The sequence below is a fragment of the Chanodichthys erythropterus genome, chromosome 2 (assembly GCF_024489055.1).
Source record: "Chanodichthys erythropterus isolate Z2021 chromosome 2, ASM2448905v1, whole genome shotgun sequence".
Classification (NCBI taxonomy): Eukaryota; Metazoa; Chordata; class Actinopteri; order Cypriniformes; family Xenocyprididae; genus Chanodichthys; species Chanodichthys erythropterus.
In genome coordinates, this window is record NC_090222.1 from 11000075 (window position 1) to 11023238 (window position 23164).

Genomic DNA, 23164 nt, shown 5'->3' on the forward strand with positions numbered 1-23164 from the left:
AGCGGGCTCAGGCTGGGGCTGCTCTGGGACGGCAGCGGGCTCAGGCTGGGGCTGCTCTGGGACGGCAGCGGGCTCAGGCTGAGGCTGTTCGTAGAGCATCCTCCAGGCACGCAAGACCGCCAAAACATAGAACGTGAGGACAGCCCTCTTGGCCATCACCGGACTGATAGGGAGAGCATGCCGTACTGGAGCGGACTCACTGGCTGGAGCGGACTCACTGGCTGGAGCGGGCTCTGGAGTGGACTCACTGGCTGGAGCGGGCTCTGGAGTGGACTCACTGACTGGAGCGGGCTCTGGAGTGGACTCACTGGCTGGAGCGGGCTCTGGAGTGGACTCACTGGCTGGAGCGGGCTCTGGAGTGGACTCACTGGCTGGAGCGGGCTCTGGAGTGGACTCACTGGCTGGAGCGGGCTCTGGAGTGGACTCACTGGCTGGAGCGGGCTCTGGAGTGGACTCACTGGCTGGAGCGGGCTCTGGAGTGGACTCACTGGCTGGAGCGGGCTCTGGAGTGGACTCACTGGCTGGAGCGGGCTCTGGAGTGGACTCACTGGCTGGAGCGGGCTCTGGAGTGGACTCACTGGCTGGAGCGGGCTCTGGAGTGGACTCACTGGCTGGAGCGGGCTCTGGAGTGGACTCACTGGCTGGAGCAGGCTCACTGGCTGGAGACTTCCTTCTCCTCCTCCCTTTACCGGGGTGAAGCTGAGGCTCAGTGCCCACCTCCCCTGTGCCTTCTGAATCGGATTCCCGGGCTGGAGCATGCACACTGCCTGGTTGACTCGGTGAGGTCCATTCTCTCCGATGGCGGAGATATGCGGCGAATCTCCAGAAGTCTAAAATCCGTATCCCTTCCATCTCACATTGAGGCAGAGGATCGTCAAGGCAGCAATTAAAGAAATCCTTCAAAGCCGCATCATTGTACCCCAGCCCCACCGCCATCGTCCAAAAGACCTTGGCGAAGCATCCTACCTCCCATCCCTCTTGGCGTAGAGCCCTCACCGCCCGCAGTTGATCCAAACGCTCCCTGGTATTGGCTGGAGGAAGGATACGGAACCCCACACTGCTGGATCCTTGCATGCTGGAGTTTTCTGTCACGGTTGCAAACACGGAGACGAGAGACAGATCCAATTGCAGGTAATTTATTAGGGAAATCCAAAATCGTAGTCCACAACAAGCATGGGTCAAAAGCCAGGGATCAGTCCAACAAAAACAAAAACAAAACACGGGAACAGGAAACAACACAGACCGGGGAATGTGAACTGAAAACTCCAGGAAGTGAACAGAAACAGACAGGGTATAAATAGACAGACACTAATTAAGTGATACATGACAGCTGGTGGTAATGAAGTGATAAAGGGATAATGAGTCCGGCAGTGCGTTATGGGTAGTGTAGTCAATGGGTGAAAGAGTCCAGGATGGAGTGCCCTCAAGTGGCAGATAGGGCACTCACACTACAGATCGTGACACTTCTATAGTCAGATGAAACTAAAAAAAGAGCTTTTTGGCAGCAAACCCACCAGATGGGTTTGGTGCACACAGGGATGAAAAGTACCCCATGCCCATGGTTAAATATACTGCTGGATCTTTAATGTTGTGGGCCTATTTTGTTGCTGGAGGTCCTGGACATCTTGTTCAGATACATGGTATCATGGATTCTATCAAATACCAACAGATAAAAAATCAAAACCTGACGGCTTCTGCTAGAATTCCAATAATGGGCCATGGTTGGATCTTCCATCAGGACAATGATCCAAAACAAACATCAAAACTGAGCAAAAAAATAAGCTTCTGTCATGACCATCCCAGTGCCCTGACCTGAACCCTAAAGAAAATGAGTGGAGTGAACTGAAGAGAAGAAGCACCAACATGGAGCTGGGAATCTCAAGGATCTGGAGAGATTCTGTATGAAGGAATGGTCTCTGATCTCTTGTCAGGTGTTCTCCAAACTCATCAGGCATTATAGAAGAAGACTCAGAGCTGTTATCTTGGCAAAAGGAGATTGCAAAAAGTATTTAATAATAGGGTGCCAACAATTGTGGCCAACGTGCTTTGGAGAAAAACCTTTATTTCATAATGTGATTTCCCCCCACATTCAATTATTTTCCTTCAATGAAAGGTTATAATTTTGTGAATTTTTTGAATGAAAGATATACACATTTCAATCAACATATTTTAACTATCTACAATCATCACCATTTTGATAAGTGCGTATATGCATAAATACGACGTGAAGGTAGTGTCCGACAATTAATTTCTTTTGTTAAAATTAACTATAATAATCTTATTGTCATGTTCTAAGTTGGTTTTAGTTCCTGTACTCTTAGTTTGTATGTTCTTATTTCCTGTGTTTATTTTCTGTTTCCTTTGTTCCTTTGGTTTCCATTGCTTCCATTTGTTTCTATATTAATAGTTCATTTTTCTTTGTTATTTAGTATGATGATTAAGTTATGATCTTCTATGTCTGAAATTTTGTTTTGGCTACAGGAACGAAGACTGCACATGTACATTGTGTACTGCCAAAACAAGCCAAAATCAGAGCACATTGTTTCAGAATACATCGACACATATTTTGAGGTAAGACTCAAGTCACTGTTTATGTCCTGCCTGACATTTAAACATGAGTCATGAAAAGTGAGACAGACCCATAACGACACTCATGTTTTATTTGTATTTTCATCAGGATTTAAAGCAGAGGTTGGGCCATAGGCTACAGATCACAGATCTACTGATTAAACCAGTGCAACGGATCATGAAATACCAGCTTCTGCTGAAGGTCAGGCAGGGAATTTGCAAAAACCAATGTAGCCATTCCTATCAGTATTACTGACCCATACAGCCTCATGCATATTTAAAGAATAGATGACTTTGAGAAAAGATCATTATCTAGTTTTATTCTAACAAAATTGTTCTGATTCCATAATTTTAGGATTTCCTCAAGTTCTCCAAAAAGGCTGGTTTGGACACTGTTGAATTAGAGGTAAGTGTTATTTGTTGACAAACCACCTAGCAATACCCTGCAACCACCTTAGTAATACACTGTACTGGCAAATTTTACATAGACAAGCACCAGTCATGTTTTCTTCAGAAAAATGAAAAATCTAGTTGTTACCATTGCTGTAATTACATTCGTTCTCTCACAGAAAGCAGTGGAGGTGATGTGTGTTGTTCCTAAACGCTGCAATGACATGATGAATGTTGGACGCCTCCAAGGATTTGATGTAAGATGCATTTCCTTTTTTACAAATGTTTGAGAGGGTGTAGGTGGAAAGTTAAAAGCAGTTGTATATACATAAATTAGCAGGAATTCCTTTAAGTCCGATTCAGCTAAAAGGCAACCAGTCAAACCAAGTATGACGGTGAATTTTCATTATTCTGTGAAAATAGTTTAGATGCCTGACAAAATTCACATTCTGAGCAAACACTGACCTTTCCTCCAAATAACAAACATGGGACATCACACAATATTTCGAGCTATACAGCATAGAGAGTCTTGTTGTGAATTAATGTTTATTATGCTAAAAATTCTGATTTAAAGGGTTAGTTCACCAAAAAATGAAAATTCTGTCATTTATTACTCACCCTCATGCCGTTCCACACCCGTAAGACCTTCATTCATCTTCAGAACACAAATTAAGATATTTTAGTTCAAATCGATTGCTCCGTGAGGCCTTCACAGGGAGTAATGTCACTTCCTCTCTCAAGATCCATAAAGGTACTAAAAACATATTTAAATCGGTTCATGTGAGTACAGTTGTTCAATATTAATATTATAAACCGACGAGAATATTTTTGGTGCGGCAAAAAAACAAAATAACGACTTATTTAGTGATGACCGATTTCAAAACACTGCTTCAGGAAGCATCGGAGCATTATGAATCAGTGTAACGAATAATGAATCAGATCGCGGTTCAAACCCGCCAAACGGCTGAAATCACGTGACTTTGGCGCTCCAAACTGCAGATTCGATACACAGATTCACTGTGCTCCGATGCTTCCTGAAGCATTGTTTTGAAATCGGTCATCACTAAATAAGTCGTTATTTTGTTTTTTTTGGCACACCAAAAATATTCTCGTCGCTTTATAATATTAATATTAAACCACTGTACTCACATGAACTTATTTAGATGTGTTTTTAGTACATTTATGGATCTTGAGAGAGGAAGTGACATTACTCCCTATGGAGGCCTCACGGAGCCATCGGATTTAAACTAAAATATCTTAATTTGTGTTCCGAAGATTAATGAAGGTCTTACGTGTGTGGAATGGCATGAGGGTAAGTAATAAATGACAGAATTTTCATTTTTGGGTGAACTAACCCTTTAAAGCATGGTCACATTTCGTAGAAAATTTGCGGGTACATTTTTTTACACCTTTGCTGCCATGTAGAGTTGTCGAAATACCGACTTAGGTGCCTATCGGTACTGAAATTTTAAAAATGTGACGCTGTTGAGCAGATTTATAAACACCTCTGATTGGCAATTGTGTTGAAGTACTCACCGGATATGTTTGTGATTGGCTACAATAATCAACACACAGCACAATGAACCGTGAACACAATGGCCAATCAGAGGTGTTTATCAAAGGCGTTCAAAGCGTCACATTTTTAAAATTTCAGTATCGACTAGGTACCAAAGTCTGTACTTTTGACAACTCTATTGCCGTGTGTTTATGAAGCACTGCTCACACAATAGTTATTTTCAAACCAAGCAGTTTTCTGTTTGTCAACGCTGCAAAGGATTAAGCATTGTTTATTTATTGTTCATTATTGTATTATTTTGTGTTCAGGGTAAAATTGTAGCCCAGGGTCGACTGCTTCTCCAGGACACATTTATGGTCTCAGACCAGGACGGTGGTCTCCTTTCTCGCATGAAGGAGAGGCGCATCTTCCTCTTTGAGCAGATAGTTATCTTCAGTGAACCTCTGGATAAAAAGAAGGGCTTCTCAATGCCAGGTTATCTTTTTAAGAACAGCATAAAGGTGTGTAGACAGAACCACTGCTGTAGAAAACACTGTGCTCAAGATACAGCATAGCAACCAAAAGCATTCATCTCATTCTTCTTCTTTTATCTATCTCTCACTACTCTGCAGGTCAGTTGGTTGGGTCTAGAGGAAAGTCCTGACAATGACCCTTGTAAGTTTATTTTAACCTCAAGGTCATCGACTGGCAGTACAGAGCACTATGTCCTCCATTCCTCCAACCGAATGGTTTGCCAGGCCTGGATCCAGCAGATCAGCAGCATCCTGGAAAATCAGAGAAACTTCCTCAATGGTAGCGCAAATTTAGAGTTTCCAACAAAGTTACAAAATATTAGGTTATTGGTTAAATATCTGTTAACCAAAAGGTTGTTGGTGTTAAGCCCACAAACAAATCTTAAACTCAGGTTGGTCCAGTGGGATTGTTCCTGTAATATGTGCTATATAACTATATGTTGCTTTAGATCAGGGGTGTCCAAATCTGCTCCTGGTGTGCCAGTGTCCTGCAGAGTTTAGCTCCAACCTGCCCCAAAACACTTATCTGGAAGTTTCTTGTTATCTTGAAGACATTGATTAGCTGGTCCAGGTGTTTTTTAAATAGGACTGGAGCTAAACCCTGTGGAATAGGGTCCCTCTGGGTGCAGGATAAGAAAGGATAGAACAGTGTTGGGAACATTCAGACATTATGTTTGAAACTCAGCTTTAAGACAATCTAGTCATTTAGACAATCTAGCGACTAGGTCGTTTTGAAAATACGCTGTTTGAAGACTCTTAATGTTCATAGCTTTACTCTTTTACTTTACAACACTAGATACACCTTTGTCATTGATGATTGAGTTATAGTATTTAACATAACTTGTCTCTTGTTGTCCACTCAGCACTGACTTCACCAATTGAATACCAACGGAACCATGTTGGGGCAAGCAGTCTTGGAGGACCCAGCAGCAGTGGTCTTCCAGGGGGTAGCAGCAGCTCTTCCATGGGTCCTGGCTGTGGCTCCCGATCCCGAAATTCCCGAATCCCTCAACCTTCCTCTCGTCTCCCTCAGCCTGTGCAGCATCACCACGCCCCCGCCCCAGATGACCGAACTTCAGGTACGTGCCCTCTTCCTCACAAGGACCTTAATGGTGAGGTTCCTAGGATGCGGGTCCTGGAGAGCCCCTTGAAGGAGCTGCGCGAGGAAGCCCAATCAGGGACACCCATTCCAAGAACTACAGCCGCACCCCTATCTCTCACCCTAACGAAGCCTCGTCTAAGAGTACCCTCGCCCGTTCTCTCCCCCTTGAACCCTCAGAACTTTACACTTTTCACACCAGGCATCCAAGCCCAGAAGGGCTCCCCGTTTTGGGCCTCGATGCCTGCTTCTCCCACTGGCAGGCCTGGCTCGTACACAGAGCAGAGTGACACGTTGAGTCGCAACCAGTGTCAGACTCGCAGGCATTCAGCCCACAGTAAGGAGTTGGACCGCATCAGTACTTGCTCCTCCACCAGTGAGCAGTCCCTGCACTCCACTCACAGCAATGGGGTAAGAGCCAAACTCTAGCTCCTGGCTTTAGTGAGGCCTAGTCCTGCTTCACCTCCACCTCCAGCTTCATACTAACCCGCTGGGGTGCGCAATTGTGCGTTGTCCTGGAACTAAAAGAGGATTCTCACAGGCTGTTGTGGATATTAACTGGCCTGGTTTGACTGTGCTGAGCAACTAACAACGTACACTGTTAAACAGGATAACTTCTCAAGAGTTTCTCAGAAACTCTGTGCATCCATTGACTATCTCTGCTGATTCTATCTGCTTTGAACTGGCAGGATTTTTTTCCTTAACTGCCCGTAAAGACCTAATATGCAAGCATTGGGAGCACGTAAACCAGCCAACTAACATTTACTAACACTTTTTTTTTCTTTTTAACCTGCTTACAGCTATTTTGACAGATTTCAATTGCTTTTTGAGACATTTAAAAAAAAAAAAAGCATATCCCCATAACATTCCCTGCGGACTTATTTTCTATTGAAACAAGAACTTTGGGTGGGACATACAAAAGGGTTTGTCCTTTAAAAAAAAAAAAATAGGCTTTAGTTACTTCACAGCCATGAACAGTGATTTACTACTTGTGAGTCAGAAGCAGGCCATATTAGAGTAAAGGATATGTTTTCATTTTTTTAACAGAGCATTTTATAGGACAAAAATTGTGGGTATTCCCAAAGTGCAGGATGAGTCATCAATATATTTTGCCTGTTTCCTGAAAAAGAAAGATTACTGTTAAATGCGTTCAAATATATTTTGTCAACTTTTAGCAGTCCACTGGCATATAGATGGTCACAAAGTTAAAATACATGGACTAAAATCACAAAACTCCAATATTTATTTCATTATGCAATAAAGATAAAAATAAAAGATTGTTGGCGATTCAACACAGTTCACCATGTTCCAAGTTCCGACGACTATCAGTAGGAGCATAGACATTGTAACCTACAGTACAGCATCTGGGCAGCAAGTTATGTGTGAACTGTCAGTGTGAATGACTCTTTAGTGTCACTTGAAAAGAGGATCTTGTAATTAAAATGATTTTGCTTTTTAAATAATCTTTTCCTTAAACTGCTCTCACTTGCTTCATTCTTGCTCTCTTAAATGTCCAGCTCACTAAATGCCTTCAACATACTTCACATTCAAACATAGTAAATAAAATTTAAATTATGTAAAAATTGTGTTATGCTGACATTTTGCTTATGTTTTTGCTCTCAGAGTGAAAGCAGCAGCAGCAGCAGTGTGTCGACCATGTTGGTGACCCAGGACTATGTGGCTCTAAAGGAGGATGAGATCAGCGTATATCAAGGAGAGGTTGTGCAGATATTGGCCTCTAACCAGCAGAACATGTTTCTAGTTTTCCGTGCCGCCACAGAACAAGGCCCAGCAGCTGAGGGCTGGATCCCCGGCTATGTTCTGGGTCACACCTCCACCATCATTCCCGACTACCCAGACGGAACCCTCAAGTAAGGATTGGTTATCAATTGTTATTTAATACAAATAGACTAATTAGTCAGAGCTAGAATGAAGAAGCACCTTATGGTTTGACTTTTTTTTAAAAATGGTTTGGTATGCACAATATCAGCATTGTAATGTTTGCAAGCTTAAAGGTAATTTTAGGAGAGGCTAGCGATAGCGAGCTAGCTTTGAAAGCATAAGACCCCACCCTCCTTTCAGAGCATCTCCAAAGCCATCTTCCAAAACACACATATTACAATAATAATTAACATAAACAACTTAAAGAGCAATGACCTGTACCACCTGATTGCTGCAGATTCATTTCGACGTTGATAGTGTGGCCATTGAAACGCATAAATTTGAGTCACAAACCGCCACTAAGTCACTAAGATGTCTCTTCCAAATAACGGTAGTTATGGCACAGATGTAGCATAAGCTCATTGTTTTGGTTCAGGAGGAACTGTAAAACATGGCTGCTGTTTTGGTTGCGGTGCTTGTCACTGGTGTCTGTCTTAACTCTGCATAGTTGTCACACCTGGTTGTAAATACACGCATGAAGATGATGATGACGGGTCAAACAGTCTTTAATAAATCCACAGGCAAGTAAATCCACACCCTGGCAAACAACGAAGCACAACCATACACTGACGATACCGGAAAAGGTGAACTGAAAACACATGACTTATATATACACAGACAAACGAAATGGATAACAATACACAGCTGACAGTGATGATGATAATGATCAGTAACCATGGGGACAGACTAGTGGCAAAAAAGTGCAAAACAGAAGTCCAAGCAGGGTGAATTGGGTGACAGTAGCATGAAACACACTGATGACGTATGATGTCTGCGTGAGCAGGGTGTGCTTGGGTATGTAAGGGTACAGGCAGGTATGACATTCTATCGGTCCGAGGGATACGATTGGACGAACATTTTATGGTCCTACACCTTCCAGAGATGATATAATAAATACAATACATTTAGACCACTTAACTTAGTGATTGCCATCGGGATGTGAAGAGACTTTCAGCAAGCATAACAAAAAATGTTTTTGAGGCAAATCAGCTATCTTGCCTTTAATAAAGATAATAGAAATTTGACTATATGGTGTCACATGGCCTACAAGTAAATGGCATGGAGTACTAATTGTGTCAGCTACTTTAAAAACTTTGACAGCAAATGTCTTATGCCTTAAACCAGGGGCAGCCTTAGCAATGTGTGCCACTATAGACACATGAAGGTGTAATCACTGACACGAGAGCAATTAAAGCATGAAAAAAGTAGTTTTTTTGACATGGGTGACAAAAAAGCACAGTTCTGGATATTTGCTTTATATTAAGTGGAAAAAAATGGGCATGTTTTTCTTTCTAAAAATGTATTATATTATATTATATTATATTATATTATATTATATTATATTATATTATATTATATTATATTATATTATATTACACTTTATTTTAAGTTGTTACAGTGTAATTACACAAATGAGTAATAGTAGTATTAATTAACTGTACTTATAGGGTTAAGGTTAGGGTTTGGTTTAGGGTTAGTTCCTTGTAATTATGCATAATTTACTGTTTTATTTAATATAATTACTATAGTAAGTACATGCAACTACCGTAATATTATATTATATTATATTATATTATATTATATTATATTATATTATATTATATTATATTATATTATATTATATTATATTATATTATATTATATTATATTATATTATATTATATTATCAAATAATGTGCACTGATGAATTTTCACAATAAAACAAAGAGTGTGTATTACAGTTTTTTTTTTTTAAATGCTTACACAGTTCTTGAAACTATAGCTCAATTTCTCAAAATTCTACATACAAAACCACAAAACACATACACAACATGCAAAACATCACACATATCTTGAAAAAGCAAACACTTTATTCAAAAGCATTTTAACTCATCTAAAAATGGTATTTTTGAACTTTACACACAGACATACAATGATTACACATACACGCCAAACTAAACACGGATGTGAAAAATGTAAAACACTACTATCTTGTGTCTTTTGCTTGTTCAGTGTGCAGTGGAGTGCACAGGAATTTGTCAAAGCACTCACACGTACATGCATATGCACAAATACACTATATATACAGTATGTATTCACAGCTGATGAACTTTATATATAATATACACGCACACACATGCATACATATATGTAAATACATATATAAATATATACTGTATTTACACTATAAACAGAAATGCAAAATGATTTAGGGTTATTTTAGGGTTTAATTCTCACTTTTAACTAGTTGCTTATTAGCTTGCATATGACTGGTATATTGGTTGTTTATTAGTACTTATAAAGTACATATTAATGACTTATTCTGCATGACCTTATTCTACACCCCTTACAGTTTTTTACAATTGCTAAGCACAATTTTAAAAACAAGTCTCATTTTGTCAAAACAATTCACAGATCCACAAACACAAGTAGCAGAACACCTCAGTTATTTTGCAAAATGAAACACTTCATTCAAAACTTTACATTAATTTAACAAAACCCAACTTTGACACCATATGGAACACACATGGTTCATATATTCTTGTACACTTGTAACTTTTATACTTTTGATTTTTTTTCAGAGATATTGTTAGCGTAATATACTTAAATATATTAACAAAAAAAAAATACACACAAGATTAGTACTGCACATTGATGAAAATATTTATCTTTCACCACATTGTAAAACCATTCAATACATCCATGCCTTTTCAAAGGTTACATTTTGCACTGAAAAAAACAATAAAAAACTCCTCAATGGGTTTAAGGAAGGGACGGTATGTCCATTTGGTCTTCTGCTGTGATGATTTTGTGCAGTCTGTCTAAAATGTGAATATGTTGCCATGTTGTAAGGGCATAAGTTGGCATGCTGGTGGAGGACCCTATTCTGCGTGATTGCAAAATACATTGTGATGTTACCACCACATTGTCTTGGGATATTCAAAATAGCTCTGTGGCCAATGATGTTTCTCCCTCTTCCTCTTACTGCAACATTGCCTTCCATTTTGTTGAAGATACATAAACTCACCTTTTTCCTATTTCCTTTTTATAGTACTTGCACCTGATTGTTGAGTTTACAGTTAAGCACCTAAGTGTCTGCACACCTGACTGCTGTGTTTGATCAATTGGTTTATAGGGGTGGTATTTTAGACAGCAGTGTCTTGAAATGGCAAAGAAGTGACATTCTGTTAGATTTCTGTGTCTAATGTAAAGAAGTGTGTAGTGTTTTGCAAAAAGTGTGAAGCTGAGAATGTGCTTATAGTTGTGCAGATCTGGGCTAAGGTTTTGCTCCTTGAGTGTAAGGTTTCAGTAACTGTGTGTTATTTTTAATTTTAGTGTGTAAACAATCATAAAAAACTGTAATCCTACACAATACCTAAACTTAAATGCTACAAAAACTACCTTACTAACTATTAATAAGCAGTAAATTAGGAATTAATTGAGGCGAAAGTTGTAGTTAATAGTGAATAGGTGTTCCTTATACTGAAGTGTTACCATAATTTGATTGAAAGTTTTGATTATTAAATGATCAATTTATGTATATAATTTAAGTGTTTTCACACATGATCACTGGGTGTAGGTCATCAGTAAATGAGTGTGACATTTAAATGGCAGCGTTCCCCAAATAAAACAAAAAAGCTGTTAGTTTAGAATGATGTGTGTAATGTACAGAATTGTGTTTAGAGATGCAAAAAGTTTGTTTTACAATAGCAAACTGAGTTTAAAGCACGTGATTTTGCAGACTTGGTCTGAAGATTCGGTACATGAGTGAATGGTTTCACTGAGTGGGCCTCAAGTACCACTTTTAGTATGTAAACAGCTTCATTTTGAGATTATGTTGACCATTAATTTACCACAAAGGCTGTAAATGTGAAAACATCTACTTTATAACTTACTTGGAAAAGATCAAAGTTTTTAAAAGGATAGAGACATCTTGTTTGTCATGTAGTATTTATAGTCTAACTGCGAATTAGCTGTCTCAAAAACAGTGCTATATTTGTCATTCAGGAAGTCTTCATCGTGGCACACAGCTCTCCGCATCAGACGAAAGTCTGAAAAGAGAGATAAAGAGGGCAGAAAAGAGAGCAAACCAGAGAATGGCTTTCGCAAGTCTAGAGATGGACCCGCCAATAAGGTTTCTGTAAAGGTACTGTCTTAACAGTCTAATGATTCATTATGTAATCATTACTTATGTCATTTCATGGTTTGACAAATTCTACATTCTTTTTTCTTTTTCTTTTTTTTTCAGCTTTTGAATCCCAACTACATTTATGATGGTAAATCAGAATATTGTTCTTTCGTTCTTGGAAATCTCTCTGAATATATCAAATCAATTCATGTGTCATAATGAAACAACCAAATGACTGTAAGTTTCTGAATTGCTGGCAGCAGTTCCCCCAGAGTTCATTGTCCCCCTGAGTGAGGTGGTGTGTGACAGGGGTGACAGTGTTACTCTCCGCTGTAAGATCTGTGGGCAGCCCAAAGCCTCGGTCTGCTGGAGAGGGCCTGACCAGAGCACTCTCAGCAGTGGTGGAAGATACACACTCACACACAGGTAATGTCATGCAGTTGGTGCAGACAGCAGGTGGCGCTTTTGCTTTATGTTTTCTGCTCGACTGCATTGTGAGGGAAAAAGAGTCATTTTGCTACTTTCATTATGACTGTTTACAGAAAGAAACATGTTACATGCTAAATATTTCTGTGCAGTATATGTATATATATATATATGTATATGTATGTGTGTGTGTGTGTGTGTGTGTATATATATATATATATATATATATATATATATATATATATATATATATATATATATATATAAAATCTTTTGTTAAAAAGCATATTGGTTACCAAAATAAAAATAAAAAAGCTTAGGAAAAAAAAAAGATTTGTATAATGTGAATATATAAGTGAAAATGTAAAAACGGATAAAAACAATCAGAATTTTTATTACAAAATAAACCCTGACAGGGTGATCAGGATTCAGGTGTGAAACATCTCTCAAAAGGTTTATTGTACAATAATGACTGTATTGTTCTGCTTATTACATGACTTGCAAAATAGGTTGTAATGAATGTACATGAAAAACTGGTTTTACCCTCTACTTTTATTTTACATAATTTCTTGGTTCATTTGGGAACATTTTATTGATAAAGATTTTTTTCCACATAATTCCACATAATTTATTCCACATAATGTCTTGGTTCATTTGGGAACATTTTATTGATAAAGATTTTTTTGTTGCCTTAGGGCAACGTTGTGCAACAGTGGTACAGAATCATAAAGAAAATTATCATAAGACAATACTCAATTCAAAATCATAAATCTTTTTCAAAAATGTCAAGAAATCATTAAGTAAAAAGGGGAAAACACTTAAAATACATTGGATTTGATACAGGCATAGGTTTGTATCATGTAGTGTGTCATGTCACATGTAATATATTTCATGTAATAAGATTTCACTCCGTGTGAAATGTGAAACAGAGGTGTACGTTACACTTTTTGCACATCACTCTGGGTGTTCCTGCGCACACATGAACCCTGCATTTTCCCTTCTTGTCACACATTATTTGCCAGTGTGAGGTACTGTCCAAGACATCCTTGAAAGATACCCCTTATTGCACAACAAAAAACTGAATTTCTGAACATGCAAAAAAAAAAAAAAAACTTAAAACCTGACAAAAGGTTTCTCTACACCTTCATACACACTCACATATTTTTAATGTACAGTTTAAATAAGACAATGTCATTGCCTTCTTCTCACACCATGTGCTCCTCTGACCATGTGTCAGAAAAGGAAGTCGCACCTTCAAATGGTGCTTGATAGTGACCATTCTGATTGGTTGCAATCATTTAAAAGAAACATGTATATGGCTTAAGAAACCTTTTCATTGCCTGAGGGCAATGCTGTGTTGTAGAGGGTTAATAAGTTGAACATTTATTTTACTTAATTATGTAGTTCTGTAAGGATAATAGATTTTATAATGTGAGATAATTACCCTTGGACAATAATACTTGATGAATGAATGATCTGGGGTGCGTTTGCAAAACAAACTTGCTGCTTAAATACCATAGTATGATGCATAGTTGAAGAAATCAACTAGCTAGACACGACTGTTTCTGAAATCGTATTGTTGCAAATTTGTCGTTCAACCACGTTGGTTAATAATGTCACGCAGGTGGTGGAGTAATAACTTCTTTCAATGAATCCGTTTGAGATCGAATTAATCCTAGATTTTTTGCTATAAATTTCTGACATGCCATCTGAGGATTGTCATTTTTCTCAGTTATTTTGCTTGGTAAAACTTTAAGGTAACACTTTATTTTACAGTCTCGTTGTTATATATGTTAAATATAGTTACTATTGTAATAAAATTATAAAAATTATAAATTATGCATAATTACATGCAACTAACCCTAAACCAAACCAAACCCCAATCCTAAACCTACAGTTAGTTACTTAATATTACTCAGTACTTACATATATAATTACAGTGTAACAAAGACACCCTAAAATAAAGTGTAACTCACTTTACAATAAGGTCCATTAGTTAAAATTGAATAGCTGGATTTGTTAACAAAGATTAACAAATACAGTAACAAATATATTATGTTAACAAATGAACATTTTTGTAAAGTGTTACCTTTTGTATTTATTTCCAGATTCAATCATAGGCTCATTCTTACATGTCGGAGCACAAAATCACATGCACACTCTTCAAAAACTAAAAGACATTTGTATATATTCAAAATGAAAAATATAGTCAGCTTGTTTGTTTTAACTCCACATGCCATGCAAATAAGAAACATCGCTTCTAACCACAGGTCGAGAGCTGTTGTTCCAACCACACAACTGTTTGTGAATGTTATTACGGCTATGGGAAACTTACCCCTGATTGACCAATCAGAATCTTGTAATGCAGAGAAGCTTGTTTTGAATAGACAGAACAATGCCGGTTTTGCAGTTTAGTAATTTTTGTCTCCTAATTATTTACTTTTTGTTCAGTGAGACAGGGGAAGTGACCCTCCGTATCTCACCTGCCACTCTGGACGACAGTGGCACCTACACCTGTATCGCCTCTAATGACGTGGGCTCAGTGACATCATCAGCCTACCTCAGAGTGCTTGGTCAGTTGATTTTTGTCCACACTGCTCAACACAAAAAGTTTAATTATAGTAGTCGAGTCACTAACTTTGTTGGTTTTTCCACAGGCACTTCCCGTGACGGTATCCTCTGGAAGGATAACTTTGAGTCCCTCTACACTGAAGTCATGGAACTGGGGAGGTACTGTACAAATTAAGTACTCTCACATACTGAATTAGCTAGATGAAAATAAAACATACTTATTTATCTTTAACGTCTGAAACCAGCTAATGTTTGTTTTTCTGTCCATCTATAGAGGCAGGTTTGCCGTCACTAAGTGGTGTGAGCAAAGAGGAAGCAGGCGATCAGTGGCTGCTAAGCTAGTAAATAAGAAGCTAATGCGTCGAGAACAGGTGGTTCAAGAGCTGGGTGTCCTACAGTGTCTTCAGCATCCTCATCTTGTGGGCCTGCTGGACACCTACGAGACCCCAGCCAGTTATGTTCTCATCCTGGAGATGTACGTCGACTTGTTTTCTTAATCTGTAACAATATAATCTTCTCGCACGCAATGCACATGATAATACTGTCAGTTTATTTAGGAAAGTGTGACTGTTTTTTGTAACACATGCTGTAGTAACACATTTTTTTTTTATTTTTTGCATATCAGTGGTGATCAGGGTCGTCTCCTGGACTATATTGTTAGCTGGGGGAACTTGACAGAAGAAAAGGTGTCTTTTTACCTACGGGATATTCTAGAAGCTTTACACTACCTTCACGCATGCAGGATTGCTCATCTTGACTTGAAGGTGGGCCTCTCCATTGAATTATTCTTAAATACATTTGTAGATCATTTGGGGAAGCAAGTGGGGGGCCTCGGCACATTTCCAAGAGAGCTGCAAGATGGCTTCAAATGTTTTTAATGAAGACTCAATAACTTATAAAATCAGCTAAAACATTTAAAAAATCAAGACATATTTCTTATTTTAATGTGTTCCCTCAAAAACCTGAACCTTAAAAAAGCTAAAAAAAAAAAAAAAAAAAAAAGACACAATAAAAGTTTGACTTCTAGACCTAAACATAGAAATTTATATAATAAATAAAAAATGTGGTAGATATTTTAAGCTCTAATATATTTTATCAGAGAGACATTGCTAAGAAATTGCAATTTGTGGACAAAAAAAAATGCTTTATCCTGTAGTGACAAATGACAAATATTTTTTTTTTATTACTTATAATTATTTTACATTTAAATTTATTTATTTAGCAGGCACTTTTTTCAAAATGATTAATGAGGAATACACCAAGCTCATCTTAATAACGAGAAGTGTTAATAATAAAAAGCTTCATACATTGTCTAAAATAATACAGACTAACAAGGAGGAATTTAAGCAATAGTGAAAGCAGAAGAAGATGCTTAAAGAGTCAGCAGGATACAGTAAAGTGCTTACAGAGCTTAAAACAAGCCTACACCATGCAAATGTCTGAAATCGAAACTGCAGGACAGTTTATAACAAGCATTTCAAATACCAATAACTTCTAAACAAATCAATGCATTAAGAATAAAAATAAAGAGTAGCATAAATAGATCCTTTATTGCAGCAAATGTGAATTTAAACAATAGAAGCAGGATTTAAGGGATTATATACATACATACATATATATCTATATATAGATATATACATAAAGATATATATATATATATATATATATATATATATACATTTCATTCATTAATAGAGTTTATTCACTATAGTTTAAAAAAAGTTTAATAAAATAAGATTTCAGAGTTAAACTGTGTCAGAAAAAAATATTCTTAATTATGTCAGATAACACTTAAGCAAAACATGGTCAAGTCAAAGTGTCTCAATAATTTTTGGTTCCAAATTGTTATCAATTTTACTGGCAGTCCACTGTATGAAGAATTTTTGGGTATAATATGTCACAATTTACTTTATTTTGCTATCCTCACTTACATAAATGAACTATAGTGTCCTGCACCCACTAGTAAAGATATATCAGAAATATCAAAAGTTTCTGAATAATTTTTGGTTTGACTATAGATATAGAGAGAGATAGAGAGAGACCATATAGTTAATTATTTAATAAATGATGACAGACAAAGAGAATCCCAGTACAAGAGATTTATCCAAAAGGATACATTTATTCTATAGTATGACTTAAATACAGGAATATGAATATATACATATTTAATTGCCCATATTTTAATTGAAGATGTCATAATAGCATCACTATGAATTCAAGTTGAATGATTTCACTCAATTAGCCTTTAGTTCTTCATGAAAAGCTAAAAATAATAATATTTGTAAGAACATGTCACTTTGCGCTTTCTGGGTCCCATCTTTGGGGGTGTCCCATCTTACCCTATATAACTATTGAATAATTAAATTTTGCCAAATATTTTGTTTTAAAGACTACTCGAAATTTTGACCTGTGAATTTAATCATTCTAAAGTCAAAGATTCTGTATAATCTATGCTATATTTTTATGTTTTGCCTTGTCAGGCATCTATTTTTCATCATTATCCCATACTTGTGTGTCTTCCAGCCAGAGAACGTCTTACTCGAGCAAACGTCAACCCAGCCTCTAGTCAAACTGACGGACTTCGGCGACGCTGCACATCTCTCCAACACCCCATACATCCACCCTCTGCTGGGCAGCCCGGAGTTCTCCGCCCCTGAGCTGGTGTTGGGTGAGCCAGCGGCTCTGGTGTCTGACATCTGGAGTCTAGGCGTCTTGGCCTACGTGATGCTCAGCGGGGCGTCCCCGTTCCTGGACGAGAGCGTTGAAGAGACCTGCCTTAACATCTGCCGCCTCGACTTCAGCTTCCCGGAGGACTACTTCCGCAGCGTGAGTCAGGCGGCGCGGGACTTCGTATGCGTCTTACTCCAAGGCGAGCCTTGCAGGCGTCCCTCTGCACAGGTTTGCCTCCGCGAGGAGCCTTGGCTGCAGCCAAACACGGCCTCCGGCGCAACTCGCCTCGACACTTCCAGACTCGTCTCATTTATAGAGCGGAGGAAACATCAGAACGACCTGCGACCCGTTGCCAGTTTCCGATCATTCCTGCGTAGTCGCCTACTTAGCCAGACCTGAGAGAAACGTAGAGAGGAAATCTAATAGTAATCATGTTCTCCTGCAGATCTGTTAAAAATATGGAGGAAGTCTGGTGAAAATGTAGATCATGAATAGGAAATATGCTGAAATCTCATCCTCGTTTTAGAGTCATTCTGAAATGGTTCTGGGTCTCTGTTACTGTAACTGCTGCTGACAAATCTCTGAAGTCCCCTTTCCAACCCTTCAAGAAATCATTTCAACTACATGTTCTTTCTCTCTTTGTATGAATGACACTTATAAGAAAAAAAAATGTGAATTAGGAAGGGGGCAAGATTTTTTGAAGGTTGTTCCCTGAGCCAGAAAGGTTTAGCCTTGTGTTCTGACAGTATTCTCATCAGGTTGTTTCAGTGGAGTACTGTAATTTGAATAGCTACATTCAGGAAAGATTACATTTTGTATAAACCATGTATAGAAGCACAGTAAAGATGATATCTTTATCCTGAACGTTTTGGAGAAGAACAAAATGCTTATTTAAAGGGAAATAAAATTGGTTAAATTATTGTGTTCATCTCGAGTTTCATGTTTGATAAGCATACAGTCATATTGGAAATCAATCATAACAAATGAAACGCTTTTTAACAGCTGCAACTCTTATCAGACAAGGGGAGTAAAAGATAAGCTTTTTGTTTCGATTCACATCTGTCTATCAGCCTTATGTTGTAAATAAACTGGACCTGCCTTCATTCATGTTCATTTTGCAGTGTTTGAAATACTTTCTCATTGGCTGATCATGACCAGTTAAATTACAAGCTAGAAAACCGCAGAAGGCAGGAAGCACCAGTAACCAGAGCAAATGTGCACTCTTTGTAATTCGTTGAAATGTGCAATGTTGGGGCTTTTACATTTTGCAGCTATTTATAATGATTCGTGTTAAATCGCCATCGTTAAGTACATGTATCAGCCACTGCGAGTTGAGATATGTGTCTGTGGCTCTTTTGCTGAGTTTTCTGTGTTCAGTATTATTTTGTAAGCTTAAGCTTCATTGGTGAAAATCATTTGTGTCTTCGTCACACTTTCGTTATGAATGTCATTATTTTGAATTGTTATACCAAAGTTAATCCTCATGTACCTAAATGCTTCTTCTCCCTGTTTGGTGGTTATAATTTGTAACAATAAGTTATGAATGCAATTCTGACTCCTAGAGCAGGAGTTTACATGTATTGATCGTTGATTTATTTATTGTGTCTTGTTCGGTTTTTGTTAATCGAATTTAAGTAAGTAGTGCTTCATATTGTCAGATTATTAGGAAGTTTTATTTCCATATCTGCTCATTGTAGCAGTAGTCTGTTAATGTAAGGTTGCATGACTAAATGACAATAATTATTATTTGTTTTCAGTTCACTTTGTTTTAAATACAATGAGATGAATTGTTCCCATGTACTACATCTGTTGTACAGGGAGAGAGTACCAAGTTAATGGCCTCCAAATTGTGGGTTTGAGTTTAAGAGGCAAGTTACAGTGGACTAATTGCCCAAAATAGCAACTGTTATCTCTTGTCACTAAAACCTGCAGTTATTTTATTGCTGAATATAAAGGAGGTAAATAATATGTTGGGACAGTAATGTTTAGTATGACTTTTCATGTTTTATTTAAGTTAGTTTCTCATAATGTATAGATGTACAGACACCATAAAAACTTGGACGTAGCGACACCCTGTTTTTTACATAACAATGTCATTTTGAATGTTTTTGACTCGATATTAATTTTGCATGTACATTTCTTTGTACAGAAACCATACATGTTTGCACATTCTGTGCTGTACATAAGTTACTTTACCCTCAGTTATTTTTGAGATTAAACATCTGAAACATTTTATTCGTACAACTAGTCTCCAGTGTCTTCGTTTAACACTTTTTGCTTCCACATCTGTAACTCACTGAATTTTTGAGCTATAGAGTGCTCAAACATTCATATTAAGTACCCACATTTGTTCACTACAAAATGAACCAATTCAAATCTCTGCAAGAAAATCACAGCTCTTATAAATTGATGTCAAATACATGGTGTGCCTTTGTTATAATCTACCCCACTATTGGGGTAGGTTGTAACACATGTTGGGCTAGGTTGCAACCAAAAACAGGTTTATTGAAACAATCCAAAAGAACAATATAAAACAATGCCTCTATTTCTGTGACTGACCACAGCTCAAATTCTCTTACTGTTTGTCACATTTGTTTGTGTGCATGTGTGTGTAAATTAGTCTACTAGGACAAACTTCCTAATGGTATTTATACTTAATGAACTGCAGTGTGCCTAAAAAAATTACATTTCTGAGTGTATGTGTGAATATTCTCAGAGTAAAAATGGTGACAAATGAATGCAGACTTGGTGGGCCTAGAGACTGCATACTGTAGGGCACATTTTACCCATGCTTCATTTGGCTCGAGTTGCCAAATGGCTCATAAAACATAAACTTTTTTGTTGTCTGAGGTTCATCAGGTTTACACTTATTAAGATGTGTTACAACCTACTCCACCTCTGTCAGACAGTGTTTAGCTAGCTGTATTAGCATAATAGTTAAAAATTAGCATGTTAAAAATTCATCATATTTTGCCTGAGAAAGTACAATTTAATCTAAGTTATATGATTTTATCTGCAAAAGTTTAAGTACTAAACAAAAACTTTTAGTCAAAAAAAAAAAAAAAAAATAATTCTTGCCATTTTTTTTATAACATCTGCACGTACGCTACCTATGCATTAATGTCCTTTCATATAGGACCTCCACCCCGTCGCATATAACGTGCATCTACTGTTCTAAGGATTCATATTTTTACATATTTCCTGTCTGCGTCTCTTGAGGCTCACTCACCCCATGTGAAAACCATCCTGAGCGGCTGAGGAAACAGGCAGGTGTGAAAAGCTGCATCTGCAGGTGCCGTGAGATCCCAAAACAGATAAATGACTAATTAAACCTCCCCTGATCTTATCAGCATGTGCTGAGACTGTACAACACAACTGTACATATCGAATATGATGTTATAATAAAGGCTATATATATATATAGCCTATATATATATATATATATATATATATATATATATATATATATATATATATATATATATATATATATATATATATATATATTTGCAGAACGAAAAGAATCTCAAAAAACCTTGCACGCATATTGATTTTATTACTTTTAACCAGACACCGCACTTTCGCTTCTTTTTTTTTTTTTATAGAATTTTAAACCACAGTTATTATGCGCATGCTGGTTTTTGACATAGGCTCGCTAGTAGCTACTGTTAAGAAATTGCCTACTTTTAAAACATTTATCTACAGGAACATTGGTAAATAGATCAAATATAAAATAGATCAAATTATTAATGTGTGTGTCTCTTTGTAAGCATGTATATAGCTGTAGCCTATTTAAAAAAGAAGAATGATGCCTTTTCTAAAAACGTTCGTTTCTTTATTCAAGGCTGTTTTTACACTTGCAGCCTTCTGTGGTTGTTTTGTTTCTGATTGTGTGAATATAACTGCTTTGTTTTTTATGAGGTGTGAGCAGACGTATCGAGTAAGCTATGAACTGTGGCTAAAGCTGCTCTGCAGGCTCCCACACATTACGGTATGTTCCTCTCATGAAACGCAATGTCGGACTGTTTTCAAGTTTCAAATTTGACTTCGACGTAAAAATAATTCCATTTCGTGGCCCAGCCCAGGCTTTAAGGTGTCAGATAACCAGTCGAATAAATTGAAATGATGTCAATTCAATTTTGAGGTTGAAAATACAACTTCAAATCCAAACTTCAGTAGGCTGTGGATAAAAAAAATTCCCCTCTCGCACAGCTTTCTAAGAAATCATGAACAGTTTCCGTGACTCATTTTTGTCTTTTGCTAATTGTCATTTAAGTTTGAAATAAACTGTCTGGTGACACGGTCGTAAGTAAAGGGGTTTTTATACCCCTGTCAGTTTAAAGAATGGCTTTGTAGAGCTGATAGCTAGACCACCAGGGGGCGACCTTTGACTATAAAGAGGTATAATCTGCACCTAACCTGATTATCTGTAGCCCTATTTGATATAGTGTCAGTGTATTAAAAACCTATGATTATGCTATATTTGTGGTTTGTGACTGTGGTCGTGATTTGATCAGATATACTGAATCACTGATATATTACCTAAGATAATAGGTTATACAAAGTTCTTGATTTTTCTCAGTAACTTCAGTCTCTGACAGGACATGGAAACAACAGAGTCAAAGGTATTTTGTAGCTCAGAATTTTTCCAAATGCCTATTCAGTCAGTTTAAAAGGTAAGAGTGTTTTTTGTTATCTTAATGCATTTTATTTTTGTGCAAAATAAAGGGACAACAATGTACTTATGAAACAACTTTTTTAAGTCTTATATAATAAAATAAATAATAATAATATTAATGCTTTGTATTGCTTACATTTTACTTCTTACTAAAACATCAAGCAAACATCTGGTGACAAAATAAATGCATGTTTTTGTGATATTTGGACTTTATCAAGTTTTAAAATCCAAATTTTACTAAGTGGAAATAATTCAGATCGGTCTGTGTCATTTAAATAAAATGACAAATCACTCAAGCAAACTTCCTGATTTGTCTTGTACTGAAATAATCAAAAAGCTCATTCCTCAAGAGAGTGAATTTGCAAAAACATGTGCATATAAAATAATTGCATATCAAATGGAAAAATTGTTATTAGTATACTTCAAATAACTGGTGTAGCTTACTAATGTAATATATTATTTATTATTTAGAACTTTGTTAATATTTAAATACTAGTATTTAAGTTATTTAAATGCATGCCATTTTTAATGACTAAACTTTTCAATAATCATAACTATAACTGTCAAATTAGCTAGTGTAAAATTATAGAAAGCAAACAAATATTGTTAATAAATTAAATCTTCAATGTCAAATCTTTATGTAAAAATAAATGCAAAACTGACAATGTATTTTATATAGAAACAA

The 23164-nt window shown here is 37.1% G+C and overlaps 1 protein-coding gene across 2 annotated transcripts in view; it reads left to right on the forward strand.

Moving 5' to 3' along the window:
- triob (trio Rho guanine nucleotide exchange factor b) overlaps positions 1–20028 on the forward strand; it is a 173830-nt gene extending 153802 nt beyond the window's left edge. The window contains exons 43-58 of one of the 2 annotated variants that reach the window (XM_067400860.1): positions 2482–2571; positions 2678–2770; positions 2924–2974; positions 3138–3215; positions 4783–4974; positions 5086–5266; positions 5850–6496; positions 7709–7956; positions 12014–12152; positions 12255–12282; positions 12395–12560; positions 15012–15133; positions 15218–15290; positions 15406–15606; positions 15757–15895; positions 17655–20028. In XM_067400860.1, the coding sequence (XP_067256961.1) occupies positions 2482–2571; positions 2678–2770; positions 2924–2974; positions 3138–3215; positions 4783–4974; positions 5086–5266; positions 5850–6496; positions 7709–7956; positions 12014–12152; positions 12255–12282; positions 12395–12560; positions 15012–15133; positions 15218–15290; positions 15406–15606; positions 15757–15895; positions 17655–18200 (2994 nt within the window). In that variant the 3' untranslated portion in view covers positions 18201–20028. The remainder of the gene's footprint in view (positions 1–2481; positions 2572–2677; positions 2771–2923; positions 2975–3137; positions 3216–4782; positions 4975–5085; positions 5267–5849; positions 6497–7708; positions 7957–12013; positions 12153–12254; positions 12283–12394; positions 12561–15011; positions 15134–15217; positions 15291–15405; positions 15607–15756; positions 15896–17654) is intronic. The other variant, XM_067400868.1, reaches the window with a different exon arrangement.
- The last annotated feature ends 3136 nt before the right edge of the window (positions 20029–23164 follow it).